Source organism: Trachurus japonicus, chromosome 6, assembly GCF_045865225.1.
Source record: "Trachurus japonicus isolate A0001 chromosome 6, Traja_1.0".
NCBI lineage: Eukaryota > Metazoa > Chordata > Actinopteri > Carangiformes > Carangidae > Trachurus > Trachurus japonicus.
Window position 1 is genome coordinate 37,772,551 of NC_140912.1, and position 22,745 is coordinate 37,795,295.

Genomic DNA, 22,745 nt, shown 5'->3' on the forward strand with positions numbered 1-22,745 from the left:
ACGACGGAGGTTGGCCGGCCGAGCAGCTCTCTGGACGGGTGGTGTCTCTGTGACGAGCTGTTGATCTGTTGAGCTTCACTTCTCCCAAAAACATGGGAGCAAACGTCTAAACAGCCTCATTTGGATAAACCGACCTCACATTGGGATCTAAACAGCTACTTTCTCGCATGGAAAAATATTAAAACTTAAAGGTGTACAGAAAAGAAAACTGAATTTGAGCCCACTCTGGATCATAAAATTAATGTGATAACTCATCTATCAGACGATGGAGGCCAAACTTTGTGCAAAATTCTATTTTTGAGTAAATCCGGGATGAAAGTGTGTATTTTTTTTTTCGCATTGGATAATGCAGGCGCACGGATTATACGTCAGCCTGTACACGATTCATCAGCCACTGATATTGGATCAGTCATCCGTCATTCAAACGTCTGAGACACGCACACACACACCGAGCTCGGTCTCGCCACAAGCTTTGAATATCCCGCCCGCTCGATAACGATCAATCAAATTCGTTTTCCTTACTCGGGTAAACTCGTGTTGCAGCTCGTGACAACTCGGCGCGACAAACAAGACAAACGGCCATTTCTGTACACCTTTAACAAAATGACGTAATAACAGCGCTACAGTGAGAAATAAAACAGCTGCCGGTTGCCGCAAGATGCATTCTGGGAAACTTGCCATAGCCCTCGGTCCGTAGTGTGCCCCTGAAAAATCTCCGTTTCGAGGGCGAGATAGCCAGACCACTTCCCCCTAACCCTCGTCTGAACCAGAATTGGGACACCACCACCACTTCACGTGAGCGCGCAAAACGAAGGCCAAGGGCTAGGGCTTTTCTTTTACTTTTATTTGCTCTTGCTTTTAACTCTGTTTTTAGTGTTTTGTTTGTTTTTTATTCTGTTTTATGCTTCTTCTTTTTTTTTTACGTTTTGTCTTTTGGGAGCAGCAGAGCTTTCAGTCGCTCTGCTCCCCGACTCTGGAACTCTTTACCATCTCACATCCGTAACACCGACTCTCTCCCTCTTTTCAAAACAAAAATCAAAACCCACCTGTTTCAAATAGCTTATCCACCCCACCACCCCTCACCCTAACACTTCCCTTTTATTCTGCACAGTTTTATTTATTTCTTCTTTTCATTATTCATTCTTACTGATGTTTTTAATGTGGTTTATTCTGTGCTCTTGTGTTTTGGTGTTTTGGTATTGTTTATTGATGATTTGAACTGCTGTAAAGTACTACACTGCCCCCCCCTCCCCGTTCTGGCCCCTGCCCACACAACCTGAACACTGAACTACATGCACACATTCACTACATACATACACATTCATCTTATTCCAGTACTAAAAAAAAGACAATTATTGCACTACTGTCTTTTTGCACTTTACTGCTGCTGCTACTGTTATTGTGCCTTCTATTTATTTTTTTATTACTTGTTTGGCTTAGTTTTTTATTCATATTTATTTTAGATTGGTATTTTAGATTCACATATTGTTTTATTGTTTTTTTGTTTTTTTCAAATGTTTATTGTCTGTCTGTCTACTGTCTGCACCGAGGGTCTTTATGTCCCGTACATATTGTGGAATTGACAACAAAGCTGACTTTGACTTTGACTTTGACTATATAAATAAAGATGCCTTGCCTTGTGTTCATCAGTGGGCGGAGCATCATCATCTCCTCCTCCTCCTCCTCCCTCTGCTGTGCCGGTATAAAGCCGGCGGTGGCCCGGCGTGGAGCTGACAGTCTGTCAGTGAGCTCCAGAGTCAGGACCAGGACCAGGACCAGGACCAGGACCAGGACCAGGACCAGGACCAGGACCAGGACCAGGACCAGGACCAGGACCAGGACCAGCAGCAGACCGTCAGGCTGGAGCCCTGGTACTCCTACACCCACTGGTTCCCCATGGCCTCGTCCCACGTGATGAAGGACCTGAAGGAGCTGGACCAGGTCCCTAAGATGCAGCCGGCCATGATGATGTTCAGCAGCAAGTACTGGGCCCGCCGGGGCATGAGGGGCATGTCCCTGGACTCGGCCATGTTCGACCACCAGCGCCAGCGCCACACGGGCGGACAGATGGTAAGAGAGAGAGAGGGGGGGCGGGGGGGGGGGTTCTGGTCCACATGGGGGGCCAGATGGTAAGAGAGGGTCCTTTTTTTTCTTTATATACGTATATATATATTTTTGGCGTTTTCACCTTTATTTGACAGCACACAGTAGAGATAGACAGGAAAGGGGGAGGCAGAGAGAGGGGGAATGACATGCAGCCAGGAAAGGGCTGCCCGACGCGGGATTCGAACCGGGGACGCCTGCGCCACACACCATCCCCTGGTCCTTTATTCTAACATTTATCCAGTATTTATTATTTATCTCATTGCATCACCACCTGATCTGACCTTTAATCCACCTGCCACTTGACTTCTCTCTCTTTCTTTCTTTCTTTCTTTCTTTCTTTCTTTCTTTCTTTCTTTCTTTCTTTCTTTCTTCAACCCCTCTCTATCTCTATCTATCTACCTCTTTCTATCTATCCATCCACCTTTCTCTGTGTCTTTTTTCTCTCTTTTTCTTTCTTTCTTCTACCCCCTTTCTCTGTCTTTTTACTTCTTTCTTTCTTTCTTTCTTTCTTTCTTTTTTTCTACCCCTCCTCTCTGTCTTTTTACTTCTTTCTTTCTTTCTTTCTATCTCTATCTACCTCTTTCTAAGCATTTTTTTTTATTTTTGGCGTTTTTGCCTTTATTTGATAGCACACAGTAGCCTATAGATAGACAGGAAAGGGGGAGGCAGAGAGAGGGGGAATGACATGCAGGAAAGGTCTGCCCGACGCGGGATTTGAACCGGGGACGCCTGCGTTGAGGACTGTAGCCTCTACATGGGACAGCCGCTCTAACCACTGCACCACGCACCGCCCCCTGGTCCTTTATCGTAACATTTATCCAGTATTTATTATTTATCTCATTGCACTACCACCTGATCTGACCTTTAATCCACCTGCCACTTGACTTCTTTCTTTCTTTCTTTCTTTCTTTCTTTCTTTCTTTCTTTCTTTCTTTCTTTCTTTCTTTCTTTCTTTCTACCTCTTTCTATCTATCCATCCACCTCTCTCTGTCTCTTTTCTCTCTCTTTTTCTTTCTTTCTTCTACCCCCTTTTTCTGTCTTTTTACTTCTTTCTTTCTTTCTTTCTACCCCTCTCTTTGTCTTTTTTTCTTTCTTTCTTTCTTTCAACCCCTCTTTATCTCTATCTATCTACCTCTTTCTATCTATCCATCCACCTCTCTCTGTATCTTTTCTCTCTCTTTTTCTTTCTTCTACCCCTTTCTCTGTCTTTTTACTTCTTTCTTTCTTTCTTTCTTTCTTTCTTTCTTTCTTTCTTTCTTTCTTTCTATCTCTATCTATCTACTTCTTTCTATCTATCCATTCATCTCTCTCTGTCTCTCTCTTTTTCTTTCTTTCTTCTACCCCCTTTCTCTGTCTTTTTACTTCCTTCCTTCTTTCTTTCTTTCTTTCTTTCTTTCTTTCTTTCTTTCTTTCTTTCAACCCCTCTCTATCTCTATCTCTCTATCTATCCACCTCTTTCTATCTATCCATCCAACTCTCTCTGTCTCTTTTCTCTCTCTTTTTCTCTCTTTCTTCTACCCCTTTCTCTGTCTTTTTACTTCTTTCTTTCTTTCTTTCTTTCTTTCTTTCTTTCTTTCTTTCGCCCATAGAAAGACATTCATCTCTCAGCCTTCAAGTTTTGTGTTTCAGCTTCAGCCTTTTTCAACATTGCCTCAGCAGTTTCTTCAGCTCATTCAGAATTGCTTCAGCAATGGCGTTCAGCTGCTTTCAGCATTCACACGCATTTTCTTCAGGAAATGCTATCTCTGTCTTTCTTTTTCACTGTTGTCTTGTGTTATTGTTCAGTTGTTATTATTGTTGTCGTCCTCATTCTGTTTGTCTCTTTATATAAACTGTCCGTCCAAAGAAAAGTCACCACTTGGATTTAACTAAGCTAACAGGTCAGAGCCTCCCATTGGATAATCACTGCTGGATGAAGATGTTTCAGCTGGAAACAACTTATTAAACCCTAACTGATGCAGTCTCATTTCTTACTGTGGCCCCTCCCCCTCTTCACTGGCGAGTCCTGGACCAGATCAAACTGAGGATGAGTGATGAGTGAGAGTCTGAGTCCAGAACTTGATGTAGTCCTGAGGAACCGGGTCTGACCCGGTCCAGGTCTGAGCTGGTCCTGGTCTACACTCTGACTCTGACCCGGTTGTGTAATCTCTCCCCAGTCGCGGCGTCCGTCCTTCTGTCCCATCGAGGAGAAGTCAGAGAAGGAGAGCGGCGAGGAGGGGGGGCAGACCGCCGTCGTCTTCTCCCTCAAGAACGAAGTCGGATGTTTGGTCCAGGCCCTGAGGCTCTTCCAGGTCAGAACCACAACTACACACAACCAGAACCAGAACCACTTCTATACAACCAGAACCACATCCAGGACACATAGCTACTGAAAAGATTCACATCCAGAACCACATCTAGTCCAGTCATTTTAGGCCAAAAAAGGGGTCAACGTTGAACAAATTGCAACAGAATCAAACTCAACTGGTTTTGTATCCTCAACATGTCCTGAGTGAGGGGAAAAAAGCCCAGAAGAATCCCATTAGGGGAAAGTTTAGAAAAATACCCAAATATGTCCCATTTACACGCCTATTCATTATGTTTCTCACGTGAATAGGGTAAAAAATTTTAACCTTTAGATATCTCCATGAAAATTACTGAGTTGATTACTTACATTAAGACAAACTAAAAATGTATTACAAGTTTTTTGAAATTCTTTGGTAACATGAGCAAATTTGCATAGATTTGCATAAATTTCACCGTTTTGACGGCACATGTATCCACCACTTTCCGGGGAACGACGCTGGGTGTCGCCATGACACTCCATTCATTACATTTTAGATTAACGTTAGCTGGGCTAACCGTTACCCGTTAGCAGTGTCTTAAATAACTCAATAAACAGCCCATGAAAAAAATATTTTCTCCAGCGGATATCTTTGTTCCAACATGACTGAGCTAACTGGAGTAGTTTCATGTCGTGTCCGACAACGGGAGGGTTTTAACAGCTGACGTCCTGCTGTTAGCTTAGCTGCTGCTGTTAGCTTCGCTGTTAGCAGCAGCGAAGCTAACGGCTACGATGGCCATGACTAGTTGCAGAGGCGTGCACACAGAAGCGGTGGTGTTTGTTCGGTAATTAGTTTTGTAGACTTGACAAACATCAGATTAGTCAGGGCGGTTTGGGCAGCCTGGAGCCCCCACATTTGGTGCCTACACCGGTGGCTAACGCTACCAGTTAGCCGCTCGCTAGAACTGGTGGCTAACGCTACCAGTTAGCCGCTCGCTAGAACTGGTGGCTAACGCTACCAGTTAGCCGCTCGCTAGAATGCTACTACGGGGTTGAAAACCGACTTCCGTTGTGGTGTGACGCAATGGATCATGGGAAAATAAAGTGGTGGATAAAGGTGCTGTGGTGGTACCAGCATGAAAACTGGGATGAGTTGACTCCATCGGTCTTCTTGTATTCTATACAACCAGAACGTTATCCTCAACCACATCCAGAACCAGACCCATATTTAGAACCAGAACCCCCTCACCCCCCCCTCTCCCTCCAGGAGAAGCGGGTCAACCTGAACCACATCGAGTCCCGGCGCTCCAAGCGAGTCCCTGACCAGGTGGAGATCTTCGCCGACTGCAGCTGCAGCAGGAAGGAGTTCACTGAGCTGCTGCAGAGTCTGAGGGACCAGGTCCACATCCTGTCCTACAACACGCCGCCGCACGTCTGGGCCGCCGAGGCAGGTAGGCTCAAACTGGACCAGGCCACGCCGGGCGGGGCTGGCCACGCCCACTTTGTTCTCTCAACTTTATTTACACAAAGCCGTGAACAAGGCAACAGGGAATAGAAACAAGGAAGGCTGGAGGTGATGCAGTTTGGGAAAATAACAAAACAAAAACATAAAAATAATGATAATGATGCAGGGATCAAAAAAAGAGAAAAATATAAATGAACAAATAAATGAAAAAAAAAATCAACAATAAATCACAAGTCAAATTCGTTACATAAGGCTAACGTTTTTAAAGGTTCACGCCTTGCATGGCAGCTTCCACCATCAGTGTGTGAATGTGTGTGTGAATGGGTGAATGCAATGTATGATATACTGTAAACTTTAAGCGCTTTGGGTATTGTTTCAGGTATAGTAAAGCGCTATATAAATACAGACCATTTACCATTTAAAGCTTTGGATTTTTTGCAATGAAGACAAAAAAAGTTTAGTTTTTGTTTTGTAAATTTTATGGTGTGTATATGTAATTTTGCAAATAGAGTGAAAATGTTGATTAAAAAAACAATTTCTTTGTAGCTATTTTCTTATCAGACCAAATAAAATACATTAAACTTTGATTTTAAAGGGATAGTTCAACATGTTGTCAAATTGTCCCATTGCCATAATCCCTATAGTCATAGCAGTAGGTTCGTTACCTTTAATTGTCGGTGCAAGCTATTTTTAGAACGGCGGAGCAGAGCCGTGAGCTGCTCAGAGCTACGCTACGGAGGCTCATTATGGGATTTCTTGGTTTCCCTCCATCAAACTCATCAAATACACAATCCAACAACTCCACAACGCTCTGGTGGACAAGTTGTGAGCTGCACATTCACCACGCTATGAGATAATAACACAACGTTACCACACAGAGTTGTTTTAGAGGGAAATTCATGCAAAACCGCTGATGCACGTTGCCTTCAGGGACAGTTTTTCATCAACAGTCTCTGTATTTCCCTCTAAAACAACTCTGTGTGGTTATGGGCTGTGACATCAGCGGTGACATCATCACTGTTCTGTCAGATGGCGACGACGTTCCCTGGTTTCCCATGAAGATCTCCGAGCTGGACCAGTGTTCCCACCGGGTCCTGATGTACGGCTCGGAGCTGGACGCCGACCATCCTGTGAGTCCACACACACACACACACACACACACACACGGTCCAGTCACATGATAATAATCAGATGATCGCTGGTTCGATTCCCGGTCCATCACAGACAGTGCAGTTCCTCTCCTAAACCACTAGAGTGAGAGACTCAACACAACAGGACTGAGGGGGCGGGGCCTCACAGGCTCCTCCTCTTTGACCATATTTGGATTAGCTGGGCGTTAGGGGGGCGGAGTCAGACGCTGGATGGATTCAAACTCCAAACATTAAAGGGATAGTTCACCCAAAATTCAAATTTCACTCATTATCTCCTCCTCCCCCTCATGTGGACTAAGGGCTGGGAGAAGTTTCAGAGTCCTCCGTGGCTTCTCTGAGTTACAGGGGGTCTCGGCGTAGCAGTGCATGTCCATATAACGGTTGCAAATGGATACCAACTGTCTTCGTAACAAAAAGACACACCAAAAAACATCCAAATACCTCCATGCTGCTTGTATGTAATGTCCGTCTTGTATTGAAAACCTGAAATGTGAAATTGTCCCGGAAAAAATTAAATAAGTCTATATTTCAAGCTTGTTTTATAGCGGAAGCTTCTCGGAGCTCCTCTTCCCGGTTCGTCAAATTTGGACGAAGTGGGAAGAGGAGCTTCCGCTACAAACAAGCTTGAAATATAGACTTATTTACAGTAACTGACTAATTTCAGTTTTGGGTGAACTATCCCTTTAAGTGGATTAAATGTTGACTGAGTCGTGTCAGAGCAAATATGACGATGATTTAACGGGAGAGATTCAGACCGACAGTCGTCCACGTCTAGAGGTTATGACGTCATCGTTTCACTACAGACCTCTTTTGGGCGTCCAGACGGGGGCGCCGTTTCCAAAAATTACAGTTTTTACCCCTGAAAACGCTGTTTCTGTCTGGATGAAACGATAAAAAAAACTTGTGTGGATTCAGTAAATCTGTTATTTGTGTGGACGAGCTCTAAGAAACTCAGTGGGCGGAGTCACAGAGGTGACGTCGTCCATCTTTGTTGAAGGCGAGACTGAAACGACGTGTGGTCACTGTGTTTCCTCTCAGGGCTTCAAGGACGAGGTTTACCGCCAGAGGAGGAAGTTCTTCGTGGAGGTAGCCATGAATTACAAGTTGTGAGTTTCATCTTCATCTTTCTTTTTCTTTTAGCAAGTCTAATATACTGTACAGAACCAGCAGCAACACTGATGCAGAACAGCACATTAAAATGTCAAAAACATTGTACAATAATAAATCATTGCAAAAAGAAAAGATAAATAAGTCAAAGATGGGAACAAAAAGGATAAAGAACAAAATAAAATACACAGGATAAAATAAAAAGGTGAATAAAACAACAACAAGAAGACGTCAAAACTTTCATCATGACTCAGCGATGTGTTGATTTTTTTGTTGTTGTTCATTAAATTGAGAGATTTTAACAAAGAGATTTAGCAAATTTTTGTTTGTTAATTAAAAAAAATTGATGATGAGAGAGTTCATCAGGTGTTCAAGAGCGCCACCTTCTGGATGAACATAGTAAGTAACAAATTAAATCTTTACGGTTAAATGAAATGAGTAGGAGTATTAGAGCCACATTGACAAATAAAAAAATCACAAACTTCGAGAATAAAGTCGTAAATTTACGATTTTATTCTCGTAATATTATGACTTTTTTCTCGTAGGAAATGTACAACTTTATTCTCGCAATGTTATGATTTTTTTCTCTTGGGAAATGTACGACTTTATTCTCGTGAATTTACGACTTTATTCTCCTAACGTTATGACTTTTTTTCATATGAAATGTACGACTTTATTCTCGCAATGTTATGACTTTTTTCTCATATGAAATGTACGACTTTATTCTCGTAAATTTACGACTTTATTCTCGTAATGTTATGACTTTTTTCTCGTAGGAAATGTACGACTTTATTCTCATAAATTTATGACTTAATTCTCGTAAATTTACGACTTTATTCTCGTAATGTTATGACTTTTTTCTCGTATGAAATGTACGACTTTATTCTCGTAAATGTACAACTTTATTCTCATAAATTTACAACTTTACTCTCGTAATGTTATGACCTTTTCTCGTAGGAAATTTAAGACTTTATTCTTGTAATGTTATGACTTTTTTCTCATATGAAATGTACGACTTTATTCTCGTAAATCGACTTTATTCTCGTAAATTGACGACTTTATTCTCGTAATGTCATGACTTTTTTCTCGTAGGAAATGTACGACTTTATTCTTGAAGTCTGTTTTTTTTTTCCTCTCAAAGTGGCCCTAATACTCGGTTGTATGAAACTTCCTGGACTGAAACAAATAAATGTAGTAAGTAGTAGTAGTAGTAAACCTTTATTTAACCAGGCAAGAATTGCTAAGAATACATTCTTATTAGGGCAATGGCCTGGTAGGAGGTGAAATAACTCCTAAGGGGAAGGGAGAGGAGGAGTATAACATTAAAATATAGACAATAAAAGCACATACAACAACAGTGACACAAAAGAAGAAAGAATAGAGACAGTAGGCCAACATAACGCAATGACGTACCACAAAATGACAGTTAATTTGACGTACAGCGACATACAACAAGTTATGTAAGGACAGAGATACTAGATGTAAAAACAGTGATACTAGACAACCATAAAAGAGACAGTAACAAAATAAAAAGAGATAAAGAATGTGAGCCCTCCAGTAAAACATCCTGTCCTCTCTCCTCTGTCGCCATGGCAGCGGGCAGCCCATCCCTCGTATCGACTACACGGCGGAGGAGGTGAGGACGTGGGGCGTGGTGTTCAGGGAGCTGACTCAGCTCTACCCCACACACGCCTGCAGAGAGTACCTCAAGAACCTGCCGCTGCTCACCAAGCACTGTGGTTACCGCGACGACAACATCCCACAGCTGGAGGACGTGTCCCTCTTCCTCAGAGGTTCGTCATCATCATCATCATCATCATCATCATCACAGGACCAACACACCTGGAGCAGCTCTCAGAGTTCAAAGTTCAAAGTCATTTATTATCATTCCACTTCATGTTAGTACGGTGGCCCTGAAGTGCAAAACACAACGGCAAATCAGACAACAACGGCAAAAGAGGAAACACAACACAAAAAGAGAAAACACAACGGCAAAAAGAAAAAACACAACACAAAAAGAGAAAACACAACGGCTAAAGAGAAAACACAACACAAAAAGAGAAAACACAACACAAAAAGAGAAAACACAACACAAAAAGAGAAAACACAACGGCAAAAGAGAAAACACAACACAAAAAGAAAAAACACAACACAAAAAGAGAAAACACAACACAAAAAGAGAAAATACAACGGCAAAAGAGAAAACACAACACAAAAAGAGAAAATACAACGGCAAATCAGAAAACACAACAACAAAACAGAAAACACAACGACAAATTACTAAACAACGGCAAATCAGAAAACACAAAAGCAAAACATTTTGGGCAATACATAGTGGCCTCTGTGCTAGTTTTTTTTTTTTTTTTTAACTTTCTTTATTAAACATGTAGAACAAATACAATGACATTTCTGTCCATATGTGCAAATCAAATCACAGTGAAAGAAAAATCACACCTCCTGCATTACATAGGAAATCAAACTATTTTCTATAAAGGCTGAGTGGCCTCTGTGCTAGTCCCGCTTGTCTGTCGTGCTGGCGGTGTTGTCTTTCCGGTTCAAAGCACGGACCAGTTCTTTTGTCCAATCAGGACGATCCATGTCGCCGATGGTACCTACCTTTTCCGGTTTGGTTAATGTCGTTGTGTTTTCTCTTTCTGTGTTGTGTTTTCTCTTTTTGTGTTGTGTTTTCTCTTTTGCCGTTGTGTTTTCTCTTTTTGTGTTGTGTTTTCTCTTTTTGTGTTGTGTTTTCTCTTTTGCCGTTGTGTTTTCTCTTTTTGTGTTGTGTTTTCTCTTTTTGTGTTGTGTTTTCTCTTTTGCCGTTGTGTTTTCTCTTTTTGTGTTGTGTTTTCTCTTTTTGTGTTGTGTTTTCTCTTTTGCCGTTGTGTTTTCTCTTTTGTCGTTGTTGTCTGATTTGCCGTTGTGTTTTGCACTTCAGGGCCACCACATGTTAGACCTGACGGAACGAAATCTGTCCCCAAGTCCCAGATTAAAGTAAATAAATATAAAAGCTAAGAACAGACACAATCTAAAAACAGACAACGGTAACACTTTACACTAAGGGTCCCTTAATTAACGTTTGTTAGTAAGCATTAATAATAATAATATATAAACTAATGTGTTAATTAATGCTGAGTAATGCATACATAATGATAACTAATTACATTATTCAACTTTTGTTATTATTTAATAATTTATTAACTAACTTTGAGTAGTAAACATTAATTAACTGCTTACTAATCGGCTACATTAATTAATGTTAGATTAGATTAGATTAGATAGAACTTTATTCATCCCAAAGGAAATTATTCGGCCAGGCCGCTCCAGAGAAAAATAACTTAGTTAAAGAAAATAAATAGGATACAAGGAGGAAAAATATGACAAAATATATCCTGCAATGTCTAGACAATATACACAACAAAGAAGCAACCTAGATATAAGTTAAAAGTTAAATACAGTGCAACATTAATTTAAAAAGTGCTGTAATGTGTTTCCTAATCCTAAGTAATACATAATAATGATTGTTAATATATCTGTAAACAGTTAATTAATGTTTAATAATGTACTAACTAACATTAATTAAGGGACCCTTGTTGTAAAGTGTTAGCCAGACATTTCTATAGACAGACACTGTCACAAAAATGGCACATAGTCGGTGCAAGAGAGCTCAGCTGCTCATGTGACTCTCTCTGATCCCAGTTCCTTCAACTTTTCCAAAACCACACATTTAAAAGTGTTTTATTGTGACAGAGCAACACTGGCTGTGTTTCCATCTCCACTAGAAATGTGCAAAACCTAAATATCACGATAAAAACCTGGTGATGGAAACACTCACTACCCAGGAATCCCTTATTCACAGCCACTGCCACACTAATATACAGTATAATATAATGGTAATAAATAATATATGATATATAGATAAGGGCTTTGCCTTTGAGCAACCAAGCGCTCCCTTGTCTTCTGTTAAAAACAATAACACGCTTACATCCATTTTCCTCAAAGTGAAGTCTCACAGGATGAGAATTTAAAGCAGAAGTAAGCGATCCGGTGGTTTTGGCTAATGCTGCGTTCCAGGCAGGCTTTTGAAACCGTAAATTACAGCTTCAAGTCACGACTTACGACTTTGTAGCGTTCCAGGCAACCCACTCGTGTTTCTCCGACCTGTTTTACCTGTGAAAGTCACTATAACGGCCACTCGTAACTTCTGACCCGTGAACTCGTACCAGATCCAACTGGTACCACTTCACGGTCGGAAAGATACGAGTTTCCTTGAATGCACCATAACAGTCCTCGTCCCTACGTCACCACATTCAGGCGCATCCCTTGGCTGCACACACAGAGAGGACTGCCCCTTTATGCCGTTCTCTCTCCTCATTGGATAAAGGTTGTAGGATACAAGGAAAGTTTTCTCCTGGGCTCAGAGCAGAGCAGAGTGACTGACAGACCCGTGTTTCAGACCAAACACTCTATAGAAGTGATTGCTGTCGGAAGATACAACTATTTAAGACTTAGATTAACACAAATATATCACTTACTTCTGCTTTAAGAGAACTATTGGATATCGTGAGACTAGACTTTACCAGATTTACAGCCCATTCACAAAAACACCTTTCAATGGAAACATCTGCAAATAGAAACTGGACTTTTTTTTAGAAATTTCAGAAAGATCGCTTTGATTTAGCAAAAATCTGTATTTATTATTATTATATTATATATTAGTGCGGCGGCAGCTATGAATAAGGGATTCCTGGGTAGTGAGTGTTTCCATCACCAGTTTTTTATTGTGATATTTAGGTTTTGCACATTTCTAGGGGAGATGGAAACACACCTAGTGACGCTCTACTGTGTTGCTCTGTCACAATAAAACACAATAAAACACTTTTCAGTTTGTGGCTGTAATGAGATAAAATGTGGAGAAGTTACAGGAAGATGAAACTTCTTCAATGTGTGTGTGTGTGTGTGTGTGTGTGTGTGCGTGTGTGTGTGTGTGTGTGTGTGTGTCAGAGCGCTCAGGCTTCAGCGTGCGGCCGGTAGCGGGCTACCTGTCCCCCAGAGACTTCCTGGCCGGTCTGGCCTACCGGGTCTTCAACTGCACCCAGTACGTCAGACACAGCACCGACCCACTCTACACACCTGAACCGTGAGTAACACACACACACACACACACACACACACACACACACACACACACCTCTCTCCCTCTCTCTCACCTGTGTGATGTCACCTAAAATGCTCAAATATGTTAAATTACTCAGCCTCGCCCTTTAACCTCCGTTTATCTAGAACTAACCAACTCACTCAGTATCCCTCCAGGTAGTTCCAGATAAACGGCTTTTATTCGACCAGTTGATGGACTGAAAAACTATGTGTAATCTATATAACATCCTACACTTTAAAGGGATAGTTCAACATTTTGTCAAATGGGCCCATTGCCATAATCCCTATAGTCATAGCAGTAGGTTCGTTACCTTTAGTTGTTGGTGCAAGCGCATCAATCAAACTCATCAAATACACAATCCAACAACTCCACAACGCTCTGGTGGACAAGTTGTGACCTGCACATTCACCACGCTATGAGATAATAACACAACGTTACCACACAGAGTTGTTTTAGAGGGAAATTCATGCAAAACCGCTGATGCACGTTGCCTTCAGGGACAGTTTTTCATCAACAGTCTCTGTATTTCCCTCTACAACAACTCTGTGTGGTAACGTTGTGTTATTATCTCATAGCGTGGTGAATGTGCAGCTCACAACTTGTCCACCAGAGCGTTGTGGAGTTGTTGGATTGTGTATTTGATGAGTTTGATGATGAGGGAAACCAAGAAATCCCATAATGAGCCTCCGTAGCGTAGCTCTGAGCAGCTCACGGCTCTGCTCCGCCGTTCTAAAAACAGCTTGCACCGACAATTAAAGGTAACGAACCTACTGCTATGACTATAGGGATTATGGCAATGGGCCAATTTGACTAAAATATTGAACTATCCCTTAATCAACCACAATTAGTTCAGTTAAATACTCACATAGCAAAATACATTTGTATATGAATGTAGGGGAGACCGGGGTTGGTTGGCTACAGGGGTTGGTTGGCACACCCCTGTTTTCTGGCCTCCTGTTGGTCACAGACTCACAAATGTGACATCAAAATGATCATCTTTTTGAGCTGCATATATCTAGTTTGTTAAAACATCTGAAAATTACTCACTTTTTTGCTGAGGGCAAAAAATCTGTTTTTTAGTACCAAAAGTAAAAAATTGCCCCCCGCACTTAAAGTGTTATAAAATTGCTTTGGATAAAGATATTGGACATGTGTTACTTCCAGTTTGTAGAGATAGGAGTCGGCTTCAATTTGATATGAAACTTGAAAGTCTTTGATGAGTGATGTTAACTGGGCAACATCATATATTCACAAAAGTGGGTTTATTTTGGTCGGGGTTGGTTGGCACACTCATGTCGGGGTTGGTTGGCACACACAAACCAACCCCAAAATGCAGTATACATATATTAAATGTGATTAAACATAATTTCATACAATTTAGTGCACTGAGTGCAAGAAATGGGCACATGATTTATACAGTGAAATGGGCCACAAAGCCTGTATATGCCAATACTGTAATTCCAGTGATTCTATATAGGCCTTAATGTAAATAATCTGCTTCCACCCCACACAGCAAATCTAAAACACAGTGAGATGGAAAGACATAAAAATACAAAGAGGTGATATGCTATATTTAAGAATAAATTATATGTTCATTGAATATTTTCTCTTTAAAAAAAAAAAAAAAGAAGCTCAAATCATTTACTGTTTGATGTTCTGTGTACGTGTTATCTTGTTCGTGGCCTTAAATGCCCTGTTTTAGTGTTATACGCATGCACTATGCTATCTCCTTAAATTTGAATATATTGGAATTAAATTTCCAATTTATTATTATATTGGTTGCTTCATCCATTCATTTTTACATTGTGCCAACCAACCCCATGAAGTGTGCCAACCAACCCCGTGTCGGGGCTGGTTGGCACAAGTGCGCAGTATGATTTTATTCATAAATAAATTGATTTTAGAATATAACTGTGGACATGGAAATGTGTTTAGTTAAAGCTGACACTTTAACCTTTCATTTGATGCTGGTTTGAGTATTCTCACATAAATGATGCCAGAGTGCTATGGCAAAGAGTGAAAAGTGTGCCAACCAACCCCGGTCTCCCCTATATAACAATAAACTCAACTAAACATTCTCCCCAACACCAACTTTAGATGCTGTTTGCTCATTAAATATCTTATTTATTAGTAACCATGACTGGTTGTTTCAGGGACACGTGTCATGAGCTGCTGGGCCACGTGCCGCTGCTCGCCGACCCGCGCTTCGCCCAGTTCTCCCAGGAGATCGGCCTGGCGTCGCTGGGCGCGTCGGACGAGGACGTCCAGAAACTGGCCACGGTGAGTGACTGTCCAGGTGTGTATGGAGCTGAGGAGTGTGTGTGTGTGTCAGGAGGATATGGCCAAGTTAAACGCGGCGAAGGCTGCAGAGGAGATGGATGAATAAAAGAAAAATGGCATAAAAGGGCTCTCACACCATCCCAACAAATAATAAGTACACTGGACTTTTGCTCTCTGTCGATTGGACCATTCTGGGACTCTGTGACTTTGTGACATGTCAGGCTACAAGATGAGACTGTTGTTCACTCATGACGGACAAATAAAGACTGCAGCTCTGTAAACTACCTACTGCTGGAACATGTTATGTCAAAATGTAAAAAAGCTAAAGAAAAGAAAAGATTACGATAAAGATTTTTATTCTGTGGGTAACGGGGGCGGGACTAGATCAGCTTTTGCTTCTCCTGCTTTCCCTTTCGGCCATGTGTATTGTATTATTGAAGTGTGATGATGATGATTTAAATTGACATGCCCGAAATAAACAAATTGATTGATTGATTGATTGATTGAACAGTGTCTCTGTGTGTGAACAGTGCTACTTCTTCACCATCGAGTTCGGCCTCTGCAAACAGGACGGTCAGCTGAGAGCGTACGGAGCTGGACTGCTGTCGTCTATAGGAGAACTCAGGGTAACTACCATCATATTATATTATATTATATTATATTATGTTATATTATATTATAACTTATTCTAAACCGGTTTTATATCAACATCCTACATCATATTAAAGCAGAAGTAAGGTGAATGTTTGTGTTAATCTAAGTCTTAAATAGTTGTATCTTCCGACAGCAATCACTTCTATAGAGTGTTTGGTCTGAAACACGGGTCTGTCAGTCACTCTGCTCTGCTCTGAGCCCAGGAGAAAACTTTCCTTGTATCCTACAACCTTTATCCAATGAGGAGAGAGAACGGCATAAAGGGGCAGTCCTCTCTGTGTGTGAATGTGGTGACGTAGGGACGAGGGCGGGGACTGCTAACTCCATCTGCTGACAGGAAGTTAGACAAAACCACTGGATCACTGACTTCTGCTTTAAATTAACTGAGACACTGTGAACCCTCCACTTCCTGTCTGCTGTTGCTTTTTCAGATTCAGATTCAGATTTATTTATTTTTAAAACGGGGAACAGTAGCTACATATTAATGAACACTGTTGTGTAAATATGTGAGGTTGTTGCCAAGTGGCTCATTTCCCTCCCCAGTCCCATTGGCAGGTTGATGTTAAACATAAAAACAATGAAGATAAAAGTACAAGAGGCAGGACTGGGACAATAGAACAATGCATCATGATAACACCTTGACATCTGACACACAAACATATATGACATGAACAACATTCGTATAAAGGTATTAAGGGGACCAAGAGATTACAGAACAGTTACAAAGTGCTACAGTGCTAATTAAAGTGCTATGTGCTAAAGTGATGAGTGCAAGATTAAATTAATTCTGATTGCACAATGCCCCATTTTTTCCCAGCATGCCCTGTCGGACCAGGCGTGTGTGAAGACGTTCGAGCCGAGGACGACCTGCACCCAGGAGTGTCTCATCACCACCTTCCAGGACGTCTACTTCGTCTCCGAGAGCTTCGAGGAGGCCAAGGAGAAGATGAGGTGAGACTCAGAGTCCTGGTCCTGGTCCTGGTCTCAGGTCCTGGTGCAGCTGCTTCAGCTTCTCTTGGTGGTTTATTGTGATACTTTTTATTTTATTTATTTGCACATTTGAGAGCAATAGGAGGAAAAGGCTCGCACACTGATCAAAAATGGCAATGTCCACCAGAGATTAACGGATGCAACAAAGATTTAATGGTCCATCAAACAACAAAAAAGTGCAACCATGGTGATAAAATAAAATAAAGAAACAAAAATAATATATATAATAATAATATAGCCTATAATCTATAATAAGTAAGACAAAAACGTTTCGGCCTACACAGCCATCTTCAGTCTGTCTTAAGGGGCAAATCACACACCTGTGCTCTATTTGTAGAGTCAAACAGTGGGTGGATTCATACATGTTCCAGGGCCACATCTTGTACCACAGGGTGAAACCTGAGACTATTGAAACAATTAGAGTATAATAAAACCTGGTACACCCTGATTTAGTTACTGTTAGCGACTAGATATATTTGCACATAAAATAAAACTGTTAACATTTGATGCAAATCACTCTATAAAGAGTGAATTATATAAAAAAACGATGTGCAGGTGAGGTCGGAAACCCATAGAGGGCTGATAGTTTCCTAAGAAAAAAATCAAATATAGGCCTACAACATGGGGTGAAGTTAAAGGAGAATTCCGGTCATTTTCTAAGTAGGGGGAGACCGGGGTTGGTTGGCACACTTTTCACTCTTTGCCATAGCACTCTGGCATCATTTATGTGAGAATACTCAAACCAGCATCAAATGAAAGGTTAAAGTGTCAGCTTTAACTAAACACATTTCCATGTCCACAGTTATATTCTAAAATCAATTTATTTATGAATAAAATCATACTGCGCACTTGTGCCAACCAGCCCCGACACGGGGTTGGTTGGCACACTTCATGGGGTTGGTTGGCACAATGTAAAAATGAATGGATGAAGCAACCAATATAATAATAAATTGGAAATTTAATTCCAATATATTCAAATTTAAGGAGATAGCATAGTGCATGCGTATAACACTAAAACAGGGCATTTAAGGCCACGAACAAGATAACACGTACACAGAACATCAAACAGTAAATGATTTGAGCTTCTTCTTTTTTTTTTTTAAGAGAAAATATTCAATGAACATATAATTTATTCTTAAATATAGCATATCACCTCTTTGTATTTTTATGTCTTTCCATCTCACTGTGTTTTAGATTTGCTGTGTGGGGTGGAAGCAGATTATTTACATTAAGGCCTATATAAAATCACTGGAATTACAGTATTGGCATATACAGGTTTTGTGGCCCATTTCACTGCATAAATCATGTGCCCATTTCTTGCACTCAGTGCACTGAATTGTATGAAATTATGTTTAATCACATTTAATATATGTATACTGCATTTTGGGGTTGGTTTGTGTGTGCCAACCAACCCCGACATGAGTGTGCCAACCAACCCCGACCAAAACAAACCCACTTTTGTGAATATATAATGTTGCCCAGTTAACATCACTCATCAAAGACTTTCAAGTTTCATATCAAATTGAAGCTGACTCCTATCTCTACAAACTGGAAGTAACACATTTCCAATATCTTTATCCAAAGCAATTTTATAACACTTTAAGTGCGGGGGGCAATTTTTTACTTTTGGTACTAAAAAACAGATTTTTTGCCCTCAGCAAAAAAGTGAGTGAGCTTCAGATGTTTTAACAAACTAGATAAGTGCAGCTCAAAAAGATGATCATTTTGATGTCACATTTGTGAGTCTGTGACCAACAGGAGGCCAGAAAACAGGGGTGTGCCAACCAACCCCTGTAGCCAACCAACCCCGGTCTCCCCTAACGCTCTACAGCTCTAGGTCCCCGAGTGTGACCATAGGAAAAAATCCGAGAACAATCTGTGCAGCCAGGACCTAGCTCTGCTCCTGCTAGCTGCTAGCTGCTAGTTAGCTACACTGTAGGTAAACAGAGAAGTAATGGGGGCAGAACTTTAAAACCGTGACTTTGGCCTCTAGATGATGCTCAAAATATCACTACACATGCTTTGCAACATCCACCAGTTCCTCACCACACAACACTGAGTGTGTATAACTCTGTTAATATGAGAGAGCAGTGCTAACGTGTGTTTTCATCACGTAGCTCTGTTGACTCTAGCTTCCTGGGTAGACCTGACTAGTCGACTGTCGAGCTCAGGAATGTTTCATCAACAAAGACAGAAATGCGAGGAAAACATTTAGGAGGGAAAAAAATGAGTTTACACTGCAAAAACTCAAAATCTTTCCAAGAATATTTGTCTTATTTCTTGTCAAAATGTCTCATTTCTAGTCTAAACTAATCTCTTTCCACTTAAAATAAGACTCATCACCTAAAAATTAACTTGTTTTTAGATCATTTTCACTTGTTTCAAAGAAATTTTCACTTGAAATAAGTAGAAAAATCTGCCAGTGGAGCAAGTTTTTTTGTGCTTGTAATAAGAAAGAAAAACTTGCCACAGTTGTTGAATTTCATCAATGAGACCAACATTAATCTCCTAAAAAGAATTGAACCAGCCAGCAGTAAACCTCTAAAAGCATGCGGATATGTTACTTGGCTCGTTTTCTCCCCCGGGATGAGGACGGAGCTCGGCCCCGGCAGATCAGCTCAGTAGAGCGGCTGCTGCTGCTGTTACAGTCGCTGCCACGGTCCCCGGTCGCGGCTCACACAGACTCTGCACTTCTCCAAAAACAAACTTTGCAGCAAATTTCATAACAAGCGTTATAAACTGACCACAGACTCTGGATTAAACTGTGACGTGTTACCAGTGGAGCAAGTTTCTCTTCCTTATTACAAGCACAAAAAACCTGCTTTCACTGGCAGATTTTTCTACTTATTTCAAGTGAAAATCAAAAACAGGAAAGGACTCGCAACACTGTATGAGCTCCCCAAAGGTGTTACAGGTGTTCATTAAGTAGATACACAGGATCCACCCATGGGCGTGGGTGAATGAAACACCACCAGGTCTGACAATTAGTTGACAACATGGTCAGTAAATACAGTGTAAAATAATACATAGACACATGTCGACCATTTTTAAATGAAATTAAGCAAACATATGCAAAATAATAAGAATCCAAAAGAAAAATGACTCGAGTAAACAAAAACAAAAACAAAACACACCTCTTATCCCACACAGAGGGAAAAAAAAGAAGAGGGAAATATATACACACAAAAAAAAACTTATTTCAAGTGAAAATTAGTTTGAAACAAGTGAAAATGATCTAAAAACAAGCTGATCTTTAGGTGATGAGTCTTATTTTAAGTGGAAAGAGATTAGTTTTGACTAGAAATGAGACAAATATTCTTGGAAAGATTTTGGGTTTTTGCAGTGTAAAAAAGCAGTTTATATTCACAATGATGCTTTTTTTCCATCGAAAATCATCTCACGAACGTCACCGAGGTGTGAGATGAAACTCATGATGTGTGTGTGTGTGTGTGTGTGTGTGTGTGTGTGTGTGTGTGTGTGTGCGTCAGGGAGTTTGCCAAGTCGATCCAGCGGCCGTTCTCCGTCTACTACAACCCGTACACCCAGAGCATCGACCTGCTGAAGGACACGCGCAGCGTCGAGGCCGTGGTGCAGGACCTGCGCAGCGACCTCACCACCGTCTGCGACGCGCTGGGCAAGATGAACACCTACATGGGCATCTGAGCTCTGATTGGCCGAGGCCGTCTGTGACATCAGCAGCAGCAGCAGCAGCAGCAGAACATCATCACCTGTGTCCATGTGGCTTCTGTCAGCTGTTCTCTCCTGTTCTTCTGCTTCAGACACCATCACTTAGTTTATAACAGGGGTGTGACGAGATTTTGCGAGATTAAACTTGACGATATTTCTCGTTGCGTTAAAAATCTGGGGGGTCGCTGCCACTACTTAAAAAAAATCCTAGAGGAAACACTGCACAAAAAAAGAAAGGAGTATTTAGTTTTATTTATTTTATTTTAACTTTTATAAGTTTTAGTTTTAGTTTCAATTTGTGGAAGAAGAAGTTTATTAAAAACTCATGCTTACATCATGCATGTAGGCTAAAGAGTTATAAATTATAACTATGTAATTATGTAAAGAGTTATAAATTATAACTCTTTACATGCATGATGTAAGCATGAGTTTTTAATAACCCTAATTAAGTACCCTAGTTAAATACTACAGTAATCATCATAGTGTATTGGAAGGAAAGACCATTTAATCTGTATGTATCAAATATCCATTAATGAATTAAAGCAGAAGTAAGTGGTCCGGTGGTTTTGGCTAATGCTGCGTTCGAGGCAGGCTTTTGAAATCGTAAATTACAGCTTCAAGTCACGACTTACGACTTTGTAGCGTTCCAGACAACCCACTCGTGTTTCTCCGACCTGTTTTACCGGTGAAAGTCACTATAACGGCCACTCGTAACTTCTGACCCGTGAACTCGTACCAGATCGAACTGGTACCACTTCACAGGTCGGAAAAATACGAGTTTCCTTGAACGCACCATAACAGTCCTCGTCCCTACGTCGCCACATTCACGGCGTCCCTTGGCTGCACACACAGCCCTGCATGCCGTTCTCTCTCCTCATTGGATAAAAACTGTAGGATACGATAAATGTTTTCTCTTCGGCTCAGAGCAGAGCAGAGTGACTGACAGACCCGTGTTTCAGACCAAACACTCTATAGAAGTGATTGCTGTCGGAAGATATAACTATTTAAGACTTATATTAACACAAATATATCACTTACTTCTGCTTTAATGGATAATTTGCATCCCTAGTCTGTTGGTCTTGGTTAAGTACCACCTTGAATGCTTAAGCTTATGTATTCAGTCATTCAATGGTATACTACAATCCATGTGAAAAAAAAATGCTTCTCACTGTTCTCAGGTCAAATATTTATATGCGATTAATTAATTACAAAGCCTCTAATTAATTCGATACATTTTTTTAATCGAGTCCCGGCCCTAGTTATAATAAAACATTTCAAAATGCATGTGCAACTCGGTTAAATAAAAGTCTGTTGGTCCAGTCAGGTATTGTCATTGTATAGTTTTTTAAAATCTCGTCTCGTCTCGTTCTCGTGAACCCAATCTCGTGTCTCGTCTCGTGAGATGAGTGTATCGTCACACCCCTAGTTTATAATAATAAATATATATATATATAGGCCTATATATTATAATAATAATAAGCATCATTCTAACTGTACCTGTCCTGTAGCAGCAGCAGACACTTTATCTTCTGACCTTCTGGATCTTTAATTATTGATCAGATGTGGTTGACCGGACTGACCTGAGACCAGCACCGTTAGCGTGTAGCGTGTGGCGGTGACAGATGTCGGGTCAGAGAACACGCGTGTTAAACTGATCATTAAAGGCTTCAGTGTGTTGTTGTTGTTTGTGCAAAGACTCCTCCGTCTCTGCTTGTCCTTCTTCATCTGGAGACACACACACACACACACACACACCTCAACACACTCTCACACACACACACCGAACCTCTTGCTCAGTCTGACACCAGAGCCGTAGCACACAGGAAGTGTTTCCAAGGGGACGCCAACAAGAGACGGACCTGGATGCTAACAGCTAACAGATCAAGT

At 41.0% G+C, this 22,745-nt stretch overlaps 1 protein-coding gene across 1 annotated transcript; it reads left to right on the forward strand.

Moving 5' to 3' along the window:
• The first annotated feature begins 1,858 nt into the window (after positions 1–1,858).
• Positions 1,859–20,882, forward strand: tph2 (tryptophan hydroxylase 2 (tryptophan 5-monooxygenase)). Its single transcript, XM_085780660.1, has 11 exons — positions 1,859–2,070; positions 4,263–4,397; positions 5,637–5,824; positions 6,838–6,964; positions 8,024–8,091; positions 9,689–9,885; positions 13,094–13,229; positions 15,401–15,527; positions 16,058–16,153; positions 16,999–17,132; positions 20,660–20,882. Exons 1-11 carry the CDS (start codon positions 1,897–1,899, stop codon positions 20,832–20,834), a joined length of 1,557 nt encoding a protein of 518 aa, XP_085636786.1. The 5' UTR covers positions 1,859–1,896; the 3' UTR covers positions 20,835–20,882.
• The last annotated feature ends 1,863 nt before the right edge of the window (positions 20,883–22,745 follow it).